Source organism: Diceros bicornis, chromosome 15 (assembly GCF_020826845.1).
Source record: "Diceros bicornis minor isolate mBicDic1 chromosome 15, mDicBic1.mat.cur, whole genome shotgun sequence".
NCBI lineage: Eukaryota > Metazoa > Chordata > Mammalia > Perissodactyla > Rhinocerotidae > Diceros > Diceros bicornis.
In genome coordinates, this window is record NC_080754.1 from 46,647,905 (window position 1) to 46,667,736 (window position 19,832).

At 36.7% G+C, this 19,832-nt stretch overlaps 1 protein-coding gene and 1 pseudogene across 10 annotated transcripts in view; one reads left to right on the forward strand and one right to left on the reverse strand.

Moving 5' to 3' along the window:
• NAALADL2 (N-acetylated alpha-linked acidic dipeptidase like 2) overlaps positions 1-19,832 on the reverse strand; it is a 1,285,146-nt gene that overhangs the window by 60,227 nt on the left and 1,205,087 nt on the right. For all 10 annotated transcript variants that reach the window (XM_058556330.1, XM_058556331.1, XM_058556328.1 and 7 more), the window contains one exon: positions 2,741-2,834. In XM_058556330.1, the coding sequence (XP_058412313.1) occupies positions 2,741-2,834 (94 nt within the window). The remainder of the gene's footprint in view (positions 1-2,740; positions 2,835-19,832) is intronic.
• Positions 8,438-19,832, forward strand: part of LOC131415049 (probable ATP-dependent RNA helicase DDX5) — a 51,314-nt pseudogene continuing 39,919 nt past the window's right edge.

The window sequence follows — 19,832 nt, forward strand, 5'->3', positions numbered from 1 at the left end:
TCATCAAAATAAAAATGCTAAACCTTCTCAACTCCATACTTACCATGTACCATCATGTGCCCCAATTTTATGACTTCTATAAACCACTCTTTTTTGAACCCATCTAATCAGGCTTTTTCTTATACTGCTCCACTAAAACTGTTTTTGTGGAGAGGTTTGCAGGTCACCAATGACCTCCAAATTGCTAAATCCAGTAGTCAATTGTCAGTCCTCATTTTTCTTACCTATCGGCAGTATTTAACACAGTTGATTATTCCCTTCTCTTTGAAAGATTTCATTCACTTGGCTTCAAGATATCATATTCACATGGTTTTTCTCTGACTGTTTGGCCACCCCTTCTCTGATTCCACCTATTCACCCAATTTCTAAATGTAGGGGTGCCTCAGAAATCTTAGACCTTGTCTTTTCTTTCTACCCTCAATCCCTTAGAAATCTATCTGGGACACCTCCCAAATTTATATCCCCAGACCAGATCTCTCCTCTATACTATAGATACAACTACAGTCAGTTCTGCTGTAACACTTACTTTGAGAATGCAAATTTGTTCCAAAATGATTGATATTAGAGAACAATTTGAACATAATGCTAATTTAAAAACTGCTTTGACTTATGCCAATTTTATCCCACTATCTATGTATGTTTCTTAGGAGCAGGAATTTTAACTTTGTTTTATTTACTTAGCTGCTGAGATTTTTGTTTTTGTTTTTTTGGTTTTTTTGGTCATAGAACTATACCAGGCATACGGTGGATATTCAATAAATATTTGTTAAATGAATGAAGAAACAATTTCAGGAGATCCTATAAAGTCCATGGGGACTATATGTAAACTTTCTTTAATTTTCTGGAGAGAGAGATTACACTTTCTTTAGAGCTTGAAAGGGATCCCTAAGTACCCTCACATAAGATAGAGTAATAATATAATTCTAACAATGATCCATTAAGACTTTTATTGACCTTCAGAAGTAGGTTGCATTACTTAAAGTGCTCATAGGGTAATTATAATGTTAAAATGTTGTGTTTACTTATGAATTTTAAAAAATTAACCTGATTTTTAAAAAAATAATAGAACTTGGCATTTAAAATGACAGTATTGCTAATAACATTTTTTTTTTTTTGCTGGCTTTATTTCTTTAATTAAAACAAAAAAACTCATGTCTTTATTACAAATATACACTTATCATAGAAAATTTGAACTCATAAAAGCAACTTGCAAATCATTTATAATTCTATCATTCAATATTAGAATTTTGCAGTTTACTCTTTGTGGCTCCTTTCTATGCAAGGCAGTTATTCCTTTATAGATGAACCAGTCTTTACGAATTATAAGTAATAATCTCCTCCTTTTTTTTCTCTGAAAGTTTTAAGTATAATATGCAGTACCAACTGAATTTTCTAAAGTATAAAAATGAAAACTAAAGAAAAAGCAAAATAGTCTACAGAACAAATAAAATAGATGCTTAAAAGAAATCCTTGCAGAAAGGATAATGTTTATTATTCACAGCAACTTTTCAGCCCTTATTTATACGTTATAAATATATAAGCCCTTATAAAATATAAGATTTACATCTGTTCTTATTTTGTAAAATGTCATATACTTGGTTACTCAGTTTCTATGCCCAAAACATTCTAGAAATAGCAAATTAGAAGTGGAAGACAGAGTGACTGACAACAGTGAGATAGAAGCTTGACAAACGTAGAAAAAATAGAGACCGACTTAAATATGCCAAAAGTAGAGTAATATGAGTCCATTTAGTATAGAGCAAATAGCCCTAAACAGGTCAGTTGCTCCCAAGGTCATGGTTTTACAGCCACTATAATAAAAGTCATAAGAATCACAGAGGGGAAAATAAATTGTGTTCTAGTATTCTCTAGGTTAAGCAATCCAGGTAGTCAAAATAAAAACAAAAAAGCATTAAACTTTCAGATACTAGAAATATTTGGCTCTTAACAATGATCCATTTTCCAAGGATCACTGCTTAAGTACTATAGTAAAAATATCGGCATTTGTATGGAGAAGTACATGTCTACAAATGACTCATTACAGACCTGATAGTAAGATGTGTGACTTAAAGAGGAGGAGGAAGGTGCATTCTTGAATTACAATACTTCCCTTTGCATGTGGTTAACGCAGAAACCTAATTGAAAGATTTGTATGTAAATAAAGAGGACATGAAGGTAATTATTCGGGTCGTGTCAGAATTCTGCAGAAAGAATCCAAACATGAAGTTGTTGAAATAGAGACCACAGAAATAAAACCTTCGTTTCCTTATTGTCATTCCTAATCTAGGGATGAGCCAACACTTCAGTGAAATGGAATGGGGTCCCATACCTTAAAGAAACCAAGCCCAAAGAAGAAACTTCTGGGCCAATCTTGTTCGAACTGACTGAATGTTAGGTACAAGCATTAAAAAATAATAATAATAAATAAAAATCCCTAAACTACATTTTTCCATGTGGAACCTGTATATAAATAACAGAAGCTTGAAATTATAATCTCCTTGATAAAAGAAAGTAGGTGGAACATCCTTTAAAGTCTGATGCTCATCCATCAGTATACTTCATTCCTGTTGACATGGCAACTAAAGTTCTTCTAAGCCCTTCTCTTGATAATCCTCTATAGGAAGGGAAGAGCTGCATTGCCATAACTAGCAAGGTAGTAGATGATTTTATCCATTCCTTGTTGAAAATTAGTTGAATGATTTTTCATTTGCTAAAATTACTATAATTCAAGAAAAATTACCTTTAAGGTTGTTTTGAACTTCTAAAGCTATATCGAGAGCATTAAAGGGCAGAACTGGTTCGTTGGCAATTTGCAAAATCACTTCTCCTGAGAGCTGAAAGAAAAAGAAAAAAAAAATGCTAGCATTCAGTATTAAGGGTTTCTATTTGTTTGTTTGTTTTTCATTATTTTATACATTCTTGTACATCCAGAGTAGCAAAAACACAGAGGGAAAAAATACTTTCATAAACATCTTTTCTTTTAAACCTCTTTTATATTTTATATTTCTATTAAAAAAACCTTCAGTACCTTTTTGCTGTCTCGGAATAGTGTAAAGAAATATATTTTCTTCCTTTTTTTGAGCTAAAGTATTAAGAAATGGCTTCCCTAATTGAAGGAGTTGTAATATTTAAACTTTAAAACAATTCCTTATAAAACAGTTCAGAATGTCACATGACAAAACAAATAGCAGAGAGGAACAACTGAAAATCCATATCTGGTTATTGGACTAAGTAAAATTCCAGACAAAAATTAATGATAAATTTATTTCATTTAAAATATAATTTAATCTAAAAAATTCCTTAAAATCTTAGGTACTATTTTCCTTAACACTTTACTCTATTCCTTATTACTTTTCCAAAATTTATTAATACTAATACCATTTGTACACCTTCGAGGTCAATGTTTAAATTAAATTTGATAAAATAAAACTTTAAATGGCATCCCCAAACGCATACCTGGAATTTTCACATTTGCCTATCCACCCACCATAGCACTCCAAAACTGTGTTTGAAAACCAACATATGCACTACAGCTGAATGAGCATCTGTTTAATAGACTGAATAAGTCCTATGTATTCATATACATCTCAAAGGAACTTAGGGCTGGCGGCAAATGCCATTATTACTCTCCCTCTCTCTCAAGTGATATTTAATATTTACTTGGGCTTAACAAATGTCCCTACATCTCTTACAACCCTGAAGCTGGCATACAGGGAAATGTGGCTGTGTTGATGTTATTAATGCATATGAAATGTTGTTAGTGAATGAAAATATTATCTCATGAAACTACACAAGGGAAATTAGCACACTAACTTGAGACAGTACAGAACACATAAAAGATATAACTTACCAGGAAAATGTGATGTTAAATATTCAAATCTACATATTCAAAAGGGTCAAATTCCATTTAATATTTAAAAGTTATATTTCCCAGTTGTTTCCACAATTTATATTATGATAAAATACAATTCAATTTGATCATCTTCTATATGCCTGGGGAAATACATTTCTTAGAAATAAAGAGTAAAAAGAAACCTATGATATCCTTTTATTTCTTTGAGATAGTTTTCTCCCAAATGTAGCAACCACTTCTTCCCTAATGCCAAAGGTATCTTTGCAGAGTTTTATCCCCAGCATAGTGATCACACAAATCCCAGGAAATTGCCTACTCTGATTATGCTGTAGTTCAGGAAAAAAGCATTATCTGCAATAGGTTGATAGGAATCCTGTTTCTACTCCACTCCACCCCATCCAAATCATGCAAGGAACACCGATATTTGGAAATAAATTATTTATACAAAGGAATTTTTAAAGAAGGTTAAGAAGCATTAGAATTTCTTTTTCCAATTTGCACTGGATAATAGAAACTACAGAATAGGCATGTTTTGTTTACACTTTTTTAATCTGGAAACAACACATTACAAAAGATTAAAATGAAAGAGTGAGGAGGGAGGAAAAAGGAGACTTCTCTATGTGCTGCTGGAGAAAGTTGTTTTGTTTTGTTTTTCAAGAGTCATTTGGCAGCCTGAACAACTGGAATATAAGCCAGCCACCTTGCTATTTCTTTCAAAAAGAACCTGGCAACAAATATCGGGACTTCTAAAGAACCTGGTCCATGATAGAATGCTTAGACTAAATTGGCTTTATTTGCAGCTTCATAAGCAAGAAAGAGATGTGTATATGCCTTGCATGTAATGAGAAGAGATGAGCCAAACTGTATACTCTTCTTGTCCAGTCTGGAATTCATTCTTATTCAGGCATGCCAAACTAACCTTCCTTTATATTTATATAAGGCCCCACTCTTTTCAAAGTGCTTTACACCTACATATCTCATTTCATTATCGTGACAAGCTTAGAGGCAGGTGGTGGGGAAATTAATCCTGTGTTAAAAACATTGAGTATAAGCCTTATTGGGTTCCAGTCCAAGATGGCGCTCTTGAACTCACCTCCTCCCACGTGCACACTGAATCTACAGCTACACATGGAACAATTCCCTCTGAAAAATTCCAGAAACTAGCTGAGTGATTCCTACACATCAGGAAAATGAGAAAAAATCCACATCAAAATGGGTAAGAAAGGCTGAGACATATCTGCCATAAACCCCACCCCATCACAGTGACATACAATTATGAGGGAACTCACAACTGCCAGCTTCTCTCTGAGGAAAAAGTGTTTGGATCCAACCACTAGTGCCCTAACTTTTAAGACTTTCACCTGAGGGATGGGCCTCCAAAACACCTAGTCCTGAAAGCCAACACAATATAGCAAAGAAAGAAAGAATTCTTAATGGCCTTGTGAAGACTTATTGTGGCTCTTCCCCCAGGGCTCAGTGCAGAAGCAGCAGGCAAAAAATGCCCATCTCCCAGTCTTTCCCTGAAAGAGGCCTATTTCCATATCTTAAAAGCTGCAGCCTGAGGGGCAGACTTCTAATTTAACACACATCTAGAGGCCAACTGCAACTCTCTCCAGAAACCAGGGAGGCAGGCAGGTGCCATCTTCACATTCTTCTTTTGCCTTGCTCCCAATCACCAGTGTCTCTCTGAAAAGAGCTTGTGCATACATCTGGCACTCTGGCTTTTGCAGCTGCCACCCATTGGATGCATCCTTGATCACCTGGCTCTGGTGGCCAACAGGGCTTGCTTTCATGGGTCTCACAGGACTGTAGAGACCCATGAAATAAAGAAAAAATTCTTAACTGGCTATCCCTCCAGGGCTCAGCACAGAGGGAGTAAGCAGAAATGCCCATCTCCTAGTGTTTCCCTGAAAGAGGTTTATTTGCTTACTTCAGAAGTATGGCTTCCAATTAGCCTGTGTCTAGGTGCTGACTGGAAACCTCTCCTTTGGGACACTGACAGGTCTTGGCACACATTCAACTACTGGGAGCCACTAAGAACAAAGAAGGAGGCTTGGACAGTCAAAAAGGTTTGAGAGACAACCACGAGCTAGGGCCTGGCTGAATGACAAGGTTCATCTCCAACATGAGACCATTCCATCAAGACTGGGAGAGAGGGCTGTTTACCTAATGCACAGAAACAAACACAGAGAGCCAAGCAAAATGAGGAGACAAAGGAATATGTTTCAAACAAAAGAACAAGATAAAACTCTAGAAACAGCCTTAATGAAATACAGATAAGTGATTTACCTAATAAAAAGTTCAAAATAATGGTCATAAATTTGCTTGCCAAAGTCAGGAGAACAATGCATGAACAAGGTGAAAATTTCAACAAAGAGAGAGAAAATATAAGAAAGTACCAAACAGGAATCACAGAGCTGAAGAATACAATAACTGAACTGAAAAACTCAATGCAAGGATTCAATATCAGACTAGATCAAGCACAAGAAAGGATCAGTGAACTCAAAGACAGGGCATTAGAATTCATCCAATCAGAAGAGTAAAAAGAAAAAAGAACGAAGATAGTTTAAAGGACCTATGGGATGTAAGCAAATGGATCAATATTCATATTACAGGGGTCCCAGAGAAGAAGAGAGAAAGGGGAAGAAAGCTTATTCAAAGAAAAATGTCTGAAAATTTCCCTAACCTAGGGAAAGAAATAGACATTCAGATCCGGGAATCCTAGAAAATTCCGAATAAAATGAATCCAAAGAGACCCACACTGAGATATATTATAATTAAACTGTCAAAAGTTAAAGACAAGGAGAGAATCTTAAAAGCAGCAAGAGAAAAACAACTTGTTATGTAGACTACCAGCAGATTTTGCAGCAGAAACTTTGTATGCCATGAAAGACTGGGATGATATATTCGAAGTATTGAAAGAAAAAAATTGCCAACCAAGAATACTCTACTATTCAGAACCTTCAGAACCGAAAGGGAGATAAAGAGTTTTCTAGACAAGCTAAAGATGAAGTTCGTCAACAGTAGACCAGGCTTACAAGAAATGTTAAAGAGAGTTCTTCAAGCTGAAATGAAAGAACACTAATTCGTAACAAGAAAATACACGAAAGTATAAATTTCACTGGTAAGGGTAAATATATAGTTAAATTCATAATATTCTAATGTTTAATGGTGGTGGGTAAATCACTTATAAATCTGGTATAAAGGTTAACAGACAAAAGTATTAAAAATAACTATAAATATAGTAATTTTTAGTGGATAAAAAATGTAAAATGATGTAAATTGTGACATCAAATACATAAAACATGTGGGGAGTGGGAGAATAAAAATATAGAGCTTTAGTGTGCTTTCAAACTTAAGTTGTTATCAGCTTAAAATAGACTGTTACATACATAAAATGTTTTATATAAGCCTCATGGTACCCACAAAGTAAAAACCTGTAATAGATATACGAAAGATAAAGAGAAAGGAATCAAACCATACCATTACAGGAGATCATCAAATCACAAAGGAAGAGAACAAGATAAGAAAAAAGGAACAAAGGAATTACAAAACAGCCATAAAATGATTAACAAAAAGGAAAAGTAAGTCCATTCCTATCAATAATTACTTTAAATGTAAATGAACTAAATTCTCTAATGAAAAGACATAGAGTGGCTGAATGGATAAAAACACAAGACCCAACTATATCCTGCCTACAAGAGACTCAATTTAGCTTTAAGGACACACACAGACTGAAAGTAAAGAAATGAAAAAAGATATTTCGTGTAAATAGAAACCCAACGAATACTATACTTATTTAAGACAAAAAGTATAATAAGAGACAAAGAAGGTTGTTATATAATGACAAAGGGGTCGATCCAACAAGAGGATGTAACATTTGTAAATATTTATGCACCCAACACAAGAGCATCTAAATATATATAAAGCAAATATTAACAGACCTGAAGGGAGAAATAGACAGCAATACAATAATAGTAGGGGCTTTTCCTATTCTACTTTCAACAATGCATAGATCACCCAGACAGAAAATCCATAAACTAGACATAAGACCAGAAGGACTTAACAGACATTTACAGAACATTCCATCCAACAGCAGCAGAATACACATTCTTCTCAAATGCACATGGAATATTCTACAGTATGGAGCCTATGTTAGGCCACAGAAAAAGTCTTAACTTATGAAGATTAAAATCATATCCAGCATCTTTTCTGACAACAATGGTATGAAACTAGAAGTCAATGACAAGCAGAAAAGTGGAAGATTCACAAATTGGTCATGATTTGCGATGGTGTAGGTATCTCATTGGCTCAGGCAGCTGAGGTCTATGACATTGACAATTGCATGATACTTAACAGCAAGAGCTGTAGGGGGTCCTGAGTGGCTGCAAGGGCTGTGGGGGTCCTCAGCAGCAAGGGACTAGGGCAGGTGGTGGTGGTGGTGGCTGGAGCTGGTGGTATACACGTTCTTAGCTGTGGAGCTGGCTGCAGGTGCCTCCGTGGTGGCAGGGGCTGGCTGCAGGCATACACACCTTGGCAAGGGCCTGGATCAGTGGCAGGGGCCGGGGCCAACTCTGGGTGCACATGCAGCTGTGGGACTCAGGCTGTCAGTGTGCACTCGTGCAGCTGCAGGGACTAGTTGCAGGTGGAGTGCAGTGGAGTCCAGTGACAAGAGCTGGTACCAGCAGCACGCAGGTTCACACTACAGGGGCTATCTGCAGGAGCATGCAGCAGTACAGGCCTGTGACAGAGGATGGGACTGGCTCCTGGTACACGAGCAGCTGTGGGGGCCTTCGCTGTCGGCATGCACTCCTGTGGCTGCAGGAGCTAGCCATGGGTGCACACACAACACAGAGGCTGGTGAAGGGAGTCGGGGCCAGTGGTGTGTAGGGATGACTACCCCAGGGGTCAGCTGCTGGTACGCCTGGCAGTCAAGGCCAGTTATTGGAGTTGGGACCTTTGGGCAGGGCCCTGAAAGGCTGAGGAAGGCGGTCGCTAATTCTGTTGTTTTCCTGTGATGAGAACTCTCTGGCCAGGGAGTTTCCTCTTGGCACTCAGCAGCGCCGGCCCGGGGGGTGAGATGATGCAGGCCAAATGAAACTGTTCTTCCTACCCTTTTTGTGTGGCTACTCTCAGGTTATTTTGCTCCACTATGTTGCTGACACTTCTGAAGTGGATTCCTGAGCTCTCCCAGAGCTATTTTCTTTCTTGGATAGCTGTCTAATTGTTGTTCTTTGTAGGAAGATGGAGGCTGGGATCTCCTACTCTGCCATCTTGGTGACGTCACTCCCTTGAGCTGTCTGAAATTCCATTATTGCGTGTCCTTCTTTCTCCACTCTTCCCAGACCAGCCTACCCCTGACTAGAGGATAAAATAAGATTAGAATAAAAAAAATTGTTTTATAGAAGTAAAAGTGTTCAAAACAACAAACGGATTATTATATTGAAAAATGAGTTAATGAACACCACATTGCAAAGGCTTTTCTCTCTCACTACACAATATTGATGTCTCTAGAGCTAGTGGTTTCATTGGTGTTAGGCAAGATCAGATTGTTGAAAGATAACAATTACTAATAGAGCCTTCTTCTGGATTTTAAGAGTAATAAAGGCAAATTATAGTTATCCCATAAAAAAGTTTCTCTTTCTTCAGTCTGAAATAATTTTAGTTGTATTTAAAGGTTCAAAAGAGTGTTTTTAGAAACTTAATAAAGGAAAATATACAAACACAAATGTACTTTTTTCTTAACCTTTATAAATAATAATCTGTTGCCTAGTAAGGAGGTATTTTTATACTCTCTGATTTTGTCACAAATCTTTTCCTTACCAGTCTAGAGAGGAAAAAGAAAAGATATTTATTTACTAAACTGTAACTGTCTAGAGTAGGGCCATTTTTCCCCCTTAATTACTTTATCTTGCTGACCAGTATAGTGACTGTATCCACGGTAAATGCTTTGAATGAATTTATTAGTTAACGCATGAACAATGCAGTTGGACACAGATAGGCTCACTAAAGCAATACCAATACTATGGTTCTATAACATAGTTTCTTTTTAGTTACAGGTAGAGGTGCTCAGTAAACGTGTGGTTTGTTTCGTTTTTATAATACCATATGGAAGTAACCACAGTTAATACCTCATACCCAAGGTGTAAGTTAAACTATCATTGTGGGATTGCTTTCATATCTTCAGTCAGATTTAAAATGCAATATAGCCCCACTCTGGAAGGTATTGCTGTGAGATAATCATAACACCTGTTTATAGGTTAGTGAAAGAAAGAAATTGAGGGAGGCTGGTCGCTACAGCATGGTGTGACATAATATGACAAATAGTGGATGAATCATGAACCATCCCACTGGTATCCACTGAGCCTTTATTGTGTGATCATCACTGTGCTATGTGGAAGAAAAGAGAAATATATGACAGTTTCTCCCCTTAGGACTTCCTTTCCTGATAGAGACAAGTCATACCACTTTTACACAATTGGAGAAAGAAGATTACAGTAGAAAATTAGTAAACATGAATCTTTTGTTTCCTAGAAAACATTATTTTCTATTGTACTTTAAATGTACCATGGGATTATACCACATTATATATTTTGGGCTCAAGAATCTAGAATGCAAAAGGAAGAAGACATTTTAAACGAGGGGAATGAAATGAGCAAAAACCTTGGAGTAAAAAGAAGCATAGACTTTTTAGAGAAACGTGATGAAACTAGTGTGACCAAAGTGGAGTTCTTGGATAGTGGGAAGTAAGTTTGCATGTGGGGTGTGGGGTGGGGAGTCAGAAACCCCTCAAACTCAACCATGGCATATGGCCATGATTCAGTGATCTGTAGGGAGTCCTTCTGCTTTCTGTTAACTTTCAGAGCAGAGGCACTATCTGATGAATTATGGCCTGGTGAGAGTTTTTATAACATGATTTTGTGTTGTCTGGTGCCCTTCAGGCTGTTATGTTCATCCTGAAGTGAACTGACTCTGATTTATGTTACTTTATAGTAGAAAACACCCAACTTAGCAACACTCTGTGGATAACAAACCTCAGGGCAGCCAGCCATGGACAAGGAGACTCGGGGATCTCCCTGGAGACAAGCAGAACAAGATGCAGCCTTGCAGTCTTGAGGACTGCTTTCCAAAGCTGTGACGTCAACAGAGGAGAGAAAGCAAGAATGTACTCGTGACACACCCGGCCTATTTTCCCAGCAAAAGGAGAAATTAAATGGCCCTACACACAATGAGTGCACAAAATCTGTGTACCTCTAACATGGCTTAAATTTGGTATTGACTCTCATTATCTCTCATCTGGCATATGCCACAAACTCCCTAATTAATCTAAATGTCTGTCTCTAACCCATTCTTATGCAGTTATTTATTCAAGATATATTTCGTGTGCACCCCAAAAAACAGACCTGTCCATGCCACTTCCTTTCTATTGCTCTCTTTAGCTCTAGGAAAATTGATGGTAACCAATACTCAACTCAAAAACCTATAATCTGGCAAGTCTATTTATGGAAAAAATTACTTTTAAAAAAACTGTCTTAGAAAAATCAAAGGACTTATATAACCCCCACAACTATCAAAAAGCATGACTTTAGAATAAACCCACACAGAAACCAGTAAGCAAAACTCAAATGCCACAGCTGCTCCCTCGGTGCTGACAGGGCCTGCCCTCTGGGAGTTGCACGTGGAGGTGGAGAGACCCCATCACCCTGGAAGAGAGCTCCACTTGGTGCCGATGGATGACTTGAGGGATGCTTTTCGTGGAGAGGTGTTTTGTAGTTGTTGTTTTTTCTTTTTACTGCAGTAACATTGGTTTATACGTTGTATAAATTCCAGGTGTACATCATTATACTTCTATTTCTGCATAGATTACATCATGTTCACCACCCACAGACTAATTACAACCCATCACCACACACATGTGCCTAATCATCCCTTTCTCCCTCCTCCCTCCCCGCTTCCTCTCTGTTAACCACCAATCCAATCTCTGTCTCTATGTGTTTGTTTGTTGTTGTTTTTATCTTCTACTTATGAGCGAGATCATATCGTATTTGACCTTCTCCCTCTGACTTATTTCACTTAGCATAATACCCTCAATGTCCATCTATGTTGTCACAAATGACTGGATTTTATCGTTTCTCATGGCTGAGTAGTATTCCATTGTGTATATATACCACATCTTTATCCATTCATCCCTTGATCGGCACTTAGGTTGCTTCCAAGTCTTGGCTATTGTGAATAACGCTGCAATGAACACAGGGCTGTGTGTATCTTTACGTATTGCTGTTTTCATGTTCTTTGGATAAATACCCAGCAGTGGAATAGCTGGATCATATGGTAGTTCTATCCTTAATTTTTTGAGAAATCTCCCTACTGTTTTCCATAGTGGCTGCACCAGTTTGCACTCCCACCAGCAGTGTATGAGTTCCCTTCTCTTCCGTGGAGAGGTTTTGATGGGATATTTAGGAGGTCTGACAAACGCCTTGCTTCCACTGTTCTGTACACATTTTTGTGAAACTCAATAGTAGGGGTAGAAAGAGATAGGAAAATTGTTATGGAATTCCTAAGCTTCTAGGAAAAAAACGGTTCAAGACTACTCCTTCCGTCTTAAGATTTCAAAGATATTAGAAAACAGTTTTGATGGACTGAGGTAGTCTCAAATGAAGTTGCACAGTAGCAAAGGATTTCAAAAGTCATTGAAGAATTCCAAAAGCTACTGAGAGGGAAATTCATTTTAAGGAGGAGAAGGATTTTAACCAAGGGAAATATATGGAATATTTTGTTCCTAAAACTTGTGGCTATTACTAGAACTCCTGTGACCAACCCTGTCTGGCTCATGGGCCTACCGTAAAGACAGTATGTGTTAACTTAAAGGCCTATGTTAGAAAACTGTGGTAAACTTGGGAACCCAGCATTATTGAGCAGTGGAACCCATACCTCTGGATACCACTGGAGGAGAGAGGGCCCAATTCTCTCCAGCACCCTGAGAAACTGCTGTTTCAGTCACCACCATACCTCCTACATCACCCAAGGGCTGAGCAAGAATTCTGCCACATCTAGTTGGGATGCTTTCACTGCAGAGTATTGCAGCTGGCAGACCATGCAAAAGCTCTCTGGATCCCTTGGGCTTGACAGCAAATTGATGAGATGTGGAGTAAACAAAGGAAACATAAATGGAGTATATTACCACAGCAATTTAATTCAATTATTAAAGAGATGGGCCCTTAATTTGTCCCCTAAACTGATAAAGGTATATTTTGTACAAACACACTAATCACCTGTGAATGCCAGGGCATTAAAGAACTAAGACAACCTCTGCTGGCAAGATACTGATTGGCTAGGACTACAAACTCCCTGATTCTAATCCTTTCCAGCCTCTGCTTCTGCTGTAAGCCCCATCTCCTCTCTGTGTGCTCAGCATAAACTCTGACCACCCAACCTGGGGTTTACCACGAGCCTTGATTTGGGTCCCTCTAGAAACAGACTTTGAGAAAAAATTTGAGTGCAAGTAGTTCATTGAGAGGTGAGGGTAGAGGAAAGAGGAAGACAAGACAGGGAAGACAGCGAATAGAAGGCATTTTATCAAGACAGCTATTACTGTGGGTGACTGGAGCTTAATCCTCCTGGGGAAAATCTGAGGGTGAGTATAAAATAGGTTCTTTAGAATTTTCTCATCCAAAGGATAAGGGAGCTGGATACTGATTCCCCGGTTCCCATCAGGCATTGAGTGAGGGTTGCTTCACATAGGTGTTGAATCTTTAACCCTTCTGGACTGTTGTACACCGGCAGCTTTCCATGGATGAAGAAAGCCTCAGGCAAAGAGATGGGAACCTGTTGCTAAAATAGAATGCTTACTTTCTATTCCTAGACCACAAAAGTAACTGATAATTTTTTTTTCAATCTTAAGATATCTTTCCTCTTTCAGTGACTGTCATCACCCATCTGTTATTAAGTTGTAGGAGAGAAAATACATTTACAGATTAATTTGGAAATAAGTTAGTTTACTAGTATTTTTTAGTGATTAATTTTTAGGGCATGTGTAATCATAGTTTTGACTTTGTAACACAGTTGTATCTTCTGCTAGTCATATTGTTTTTAGAGAGAGACCACAGTGTACTAGTATTTCCTAGTGCATTGGAAAAAGACATTTTAAGACATCAACTTTTCTTTTATACCATGTATAGTAGTGGTTTGCATAGAACTATGTATGTGTTGATAGACAAATTAAGTATTTATATTTCACTAATGACTAACTTCAGCAAAGGTTAATAATAATAACAACAACAACAGCTAATATTTATGAGCTTTTGCCATGTACCAGGCACTATTATAAATTCTTTACATGAATTCATTCATTTAATGCTTACAATTGCCTTATTCTATTTTGCACATGAGAAAACAGAGGTTTGCTCAGTGTTAACTAACTTTCTCAAGGTCACTTAGCTAGTACATAGTAACTTTGAGATTTGAGGCCAAGCATTCTGGCTGCAGAATCTGGATTCTTATACTAAATTGAATTTTTTCTTTCCTTTCTAATCCCTTTCCTAATTTTAACAAATCAGGAATACCAGTAGCCAACTGAGACAACATTTACCAAACCTGAACATGATTCTAAGGAATAATCAAGGGCTGATTACAAGTATCAGTCATATTCAAAATCAAACCACAAGTGGTCCTATCAGGAATTATAACTTTTGATACTTGCCAATGTTAATTTTCATGTTTGTAGATCCTGCTTTCCTGAGCCTAGAAAAGTGAATGCAGAGATTTACAAAGTAAAAATTCTCTAAGATGCCCTGAGTGAATAAAGTATTTTTCTACAATAAACAGCATTGATTAAATAGTTATAAAATATAACTGGAAGAGCTAGGGTAATACACCAGTAGGGTGAGTTGGTATGCATAATGATTGGTATTTCTCTATCTTAGTAGATGGTAAGTCATTATTACTCCAATTTTAGCTTCTTTGAATGAGGTTTAGGGAAATACTTAAAAAACAACATGAACATTTACCAAACAGCTATCAGTGATCACTCATCCATCCATATTCATATTGCCTGAGGTCATTTCTAGTATTAAACAAATATTTATTGAGCACTGCTATATGTCAGAGACCAAGCTAGCTGCTGGGGATTTCCAGGCTTTTCTCATGAGAGGAGACAGATACTGACCACACTAATTATTAAATAGTTAAACGCTATATGGTGCTATGAGAAGGTATACAGGGGACCTAATGCATCTGAGGGGATCAGGAAAGGCTTCTTTGAGAAAATTCCTTCTGTGGGGAAGGCACTGTGCTAGGCTGTATATCATACAAGAAAGAATCAGAAGCAGATACGGTGCAAAGCACATGCTCTTACATCAGTTTATACGAGGTTGTTTAGTTGGACTTTACATATCTTCACACAACAATAAAATTAAAATGTTAAAAATATACTTGACTGTTTATTTTACATGTACTTCATGAAACTTTCTTCTAAAGGCAAATTCAAGTCTTTGGGTAGACAAAGCTACCTATTCTCCCTCAACTCTCCCCACATCACCACCTCAACAGAAATCCAGTTCTCTGTTGTTGCAGACACCACTCTAGCTCTAGTGTGGCAAACCAGGTAGGGATTGTTCATTTTTAAAAGGGTAATTGTATGTTTATGAAATCATGAATTTGGTAAATTATCCAAAGTAATTAGTCATGGAGAGAAAGATTAGAGAATTGATTTAGCAGAGTTTATAACAATGCTAAAGAAACATACATCAAATGTACATAATGCAGTAAGACAGAAGAAGCCAATGATTTCCTATTTATAGCTTATGTTTAGAGATTGTATTTTCAGAGCATAATGCTGGATATCTATATATGTAAAATAACGTGGTTTTAGTTTGCTCTTTAAGAATTTAATAAAACAATGCTTAGTAAATGATAAAGCTAGCATTTCTTCATAATACCCAATCATTATATAAAGGATATTTTGCTAATAAGGGATTCAATCACATATGAAGTCAATTATTTACCTAATAGAGCAATATTATCATTTTCATATAAATTGTTAATATAATTATTCCCTTCTGTATGGCCTAGTTGAAAAAGACAACAAAAAATAAACCTCTATTCTCTTATAAATTTAAACATCTGGGAAATTTTGTTTTTCTAAAAATAATATTTTCAGAATATTATCCCATTTTTTTCACAAAAATATTAACATATAAAAATAATGACATTATGTTTCTATATTATACAGGCCGTAAGAGCAATAGAGAAGAGTGGAGATATGAGAATGAAAAAAAAAACCTGATTATTCTTTAAATTTGCTACTTCTACCTAGAATAATGGCTTACCTTGAATAATGGCCAAAATATACGTGACCTTAGTGTATGCAATTATATTGTTAATGCAGTTTCTTTTTCTGGCTGTAAATACAATAAATGTTGTTGTAGACTGCATCCTACAGAGTGAGACTTGAAATTTAAAAACAGTAAAAGAAACACAATGGTTTTAGATCCTTGGATATGTAATTATATTCACGACAAGTTTCTTATATCAGCTTTCTCTGAACTAGATGCTATTCTTCAGTTGAATCCAAAATATATATACGTAAAGAAGGAATTGTACAGACAGAGCACACTGTCCAGCTCTAGAATTTCCCTGATTTCTCTTTTGTTCTTCACACATGTTGCTCAGTGATAGACAGGACTCGAATACCTCCTTGCTTTTCAAACATTCCAGAATGTCTCAAAGAACAATGCACACCAATAATTCAAGAATTTTTAAATATTATTATTGTTAACCCATTAACCAGTGTGATAGGACCCTTAATTTTATAATTAATTAATTTTAGAACACTTAGAGATATTTACTTTGAAGGAGTATTTATGAATCACCTACAATTCAAGAGTCCTGGGTTAAACGCAAAAAATGTGAAGCAGTTCTTGTAGTTAAGGGGTTTATGGGTTGGAAGCCAAGATATTAGCCAAGAAAAACAACAAGAGCATATAAAACAGTGCATCCAAAGAGTCAAATGAGTAGGAAAACAGTGGTCAGTACGAACAGCAATAGCCCAAGAACTCAGAGATTTCACTTCAGTTGGACCTTAAAGAAATGATACAATTTAGGGAGAGGGGGAGGGTTGAGGGCAGCACTCCCAGCAAGATGAATTGGCCAGTGCAAGTTCTGCTTCCAACCACTGGGTAAGTCAGTTTTGATGGGAGTAGGGTTCTTTTAAAAAAGAAAGGAAAAATAAAGTTGAAGAAGAGAACTATGTCATAAGAGATCTCTTTCCTTGTCAATGAGTTCCTTATAAAGGAAGATATTCTATTTACATTGAGATGTCTTGAGAAGTCAAAAAAAAATTTTTAAAGCAACACTATGCGATTATTAATAAATTAACCTAGAAAAAGGCTCATGCCATTCCATGTAACAGGTCCAAAGCAAAGCCTGATCTGGAATAGTAAAGATAAGGTTTTCATTTCTTCATTTCATCTGGTAATTGGTAATTAATGTTTACACGTTAGCACCATCACCAAAAGTCATAATACCTGAATGTATGTTGTTGAAAACACAATGGCCTTCAACTTAGAATGTATAAATTTAGTCCTTGCACCTCTGTGGGCCTGAGTTGCCTTATCTGTATGACTTCACTCTCTAAAAACCAATCCCAATATTCTCTTGAACTTCTACCTCGTGGTTGGTTATTGAGGGATACTGGGAACGTCGAGGGACTCAATCTGATAACAAAAGTTTGGGGCTGTCTAAAGAGCTTAGTGTGACTAATTTCTAGAACCTGAAGTAGATTTTAACCAACAGCCATGTCTGCCGTGACAAAATCGGTGTTTTGTAGGCAGCTCACTTATAAAGATGCTGTGAGCTGAGGAGTCTCTTCTACATGAGGGAGAGCTTGGGAAAACGCCTGGGCTCAGCAGCACCTGCCACAAGGTGCTGACTGAGAAGCAGAGGGAAACTTCTTTCCACAAACTTCAGGAATCCTGCTTCCTTTGCTCTCTGAAGTTTGTGTGATCTTTGTGTTTTTACATTTTCCTCAGAGAAAATAGAAACATTACACTATTCATCATGGTACATGTCTGCTCTCTCTTTGCAAAGAAACTAGGCCAATAAAGGGGTGATATGGTAAATTTGTGGTTTTTATAAGTTCCAAAGGAGGGTAGAGGAAAGAAATATTAATTGAAAATCTACTATGTGTCAGACCTTCCATTAGAACTGTGAATGCATGATTTCATTTAATCCTACTGACAAACCTGCCAGATCACATTAAGCAATCATAGTAATAATTGGAACAAGGTAGATTGGAGCAAGGCTGTGAAGGGTCTGGTAGGTTACAGTAAGGAATTTGGACTTTGTACTGCAGATCAGAATATCTCAGTGTCAGGTCTCTGGACTATCTGCATCAGAAGCACCTGTGAAACTTTTTAAAATGAAAATTCCCAAACGTGGCCCCACCCCACTACACACACACACACACACACACACACACACACACACAAGATTCTAACTGTGTTGATCTATGCAGAGACACTAGAATTCACCATTTTAAAATAAGCACCCCTGATGATTCTGATGCAGGTTACTGAGGGATCAGACTTTGAGAATCAGCACAATAGACAAAAGAATCTAATAAAGGATGTTTGCTTGTGTGTGGAACTGACAAAATCAGATTTGCATATTTCTATAAGTTTATATTTTATAATGTTATCAAACTTTTATGTAGAAAGTCTTTAAAATGTCAATAGGAATGAGATGTCATAACTGGTTTATGGCAAAGTATATATACAAATAAGAGGAGGCCTCAGAAGAGAGTCAGCAAACTTGAGAACAAAGCAATAACAACAATTCTGGAAAGCTTGTCAAAGCATTCAGGTAACTCTTAACAATGGAAAAATGTAATGAGTACTAGAAATACAGGTTTCTACATCTAAAATATCATCTATTTTGTGGAAAACAGCATTAAAATGAGGCTAAACTTAGTAATGTGCCTGTTTTATTTTCCATTTCATCTATGATAAGTTGCTAACAATGTATCATTTTTAAAGGAGAGAGGGGAATCCAGTGTCCCTCCATCCAACTTATTTAGAAGATTGGGGACACAAACTGGGTCATGCTGTAGCAAACTATCTCATTTATTTAGGCAGATTAAGAAGTGCTGGGGTTTTATTATCTCAGACCTGTATTACGTTATTCATGTAATAAATAAGATCACTTTATTTTTCCTCATTTCTTAATGGAAAAAATTAACTGCTAGGCAATATACCCTTGTGAAATATATAATTTAAATATACATTTATAAGTAACAAAACTAATCCCCAAAAGGTCAAACATTTTACATAAATTTATGGAGCAGCAAATGATGAAAGAAATCTGGGCTGTCTGACCTTATCACCTCAATTTGAAGATAAGGAAATAGGGGTTGAAAATTGAGATGATTTGCCTAACATCACACAGCTGTTTAGAGGCAAAACTAGAACTGAGATTAAGATCTTAAATCTCTCAATACATTGCTTTTTACACAATGAAATGCTACAAGTAGAAACCAAATTGTGTGTGTGTGTGTGTGAGATGAAAATATGGAGGAAGAATGGGAAATTCAGTAAGCACACCATATACACAAAAAGTACACAAACGATGGTGGGAATTTGCCCCTTGCATTATCATAGCACATCCACTATAGCGCATTAAAAATAATCCCCTGAGTCCATTATCCTCTCTCTAACTCCTCTAGAAGTAAACCCACAGTCCTCTCTAGGGCAACAACATCTCTCATCTAGGTATACTCTCCTATCCAGTCACTACACTTCCTGTCCTAGTTCTTCTCCTAAACCAATTTATCCTCACTTTCTCTGTACCCTTCGATAATTTTTGATCTATCGCTTTCTGAGAGAAGCATATTAAAAATCCTACATTATGATTGTGGATGTATCAATTCCCTTTTATAATCTGATTATATTTTGTATTATATGTTGTTTGGTGCTTACATATTCAT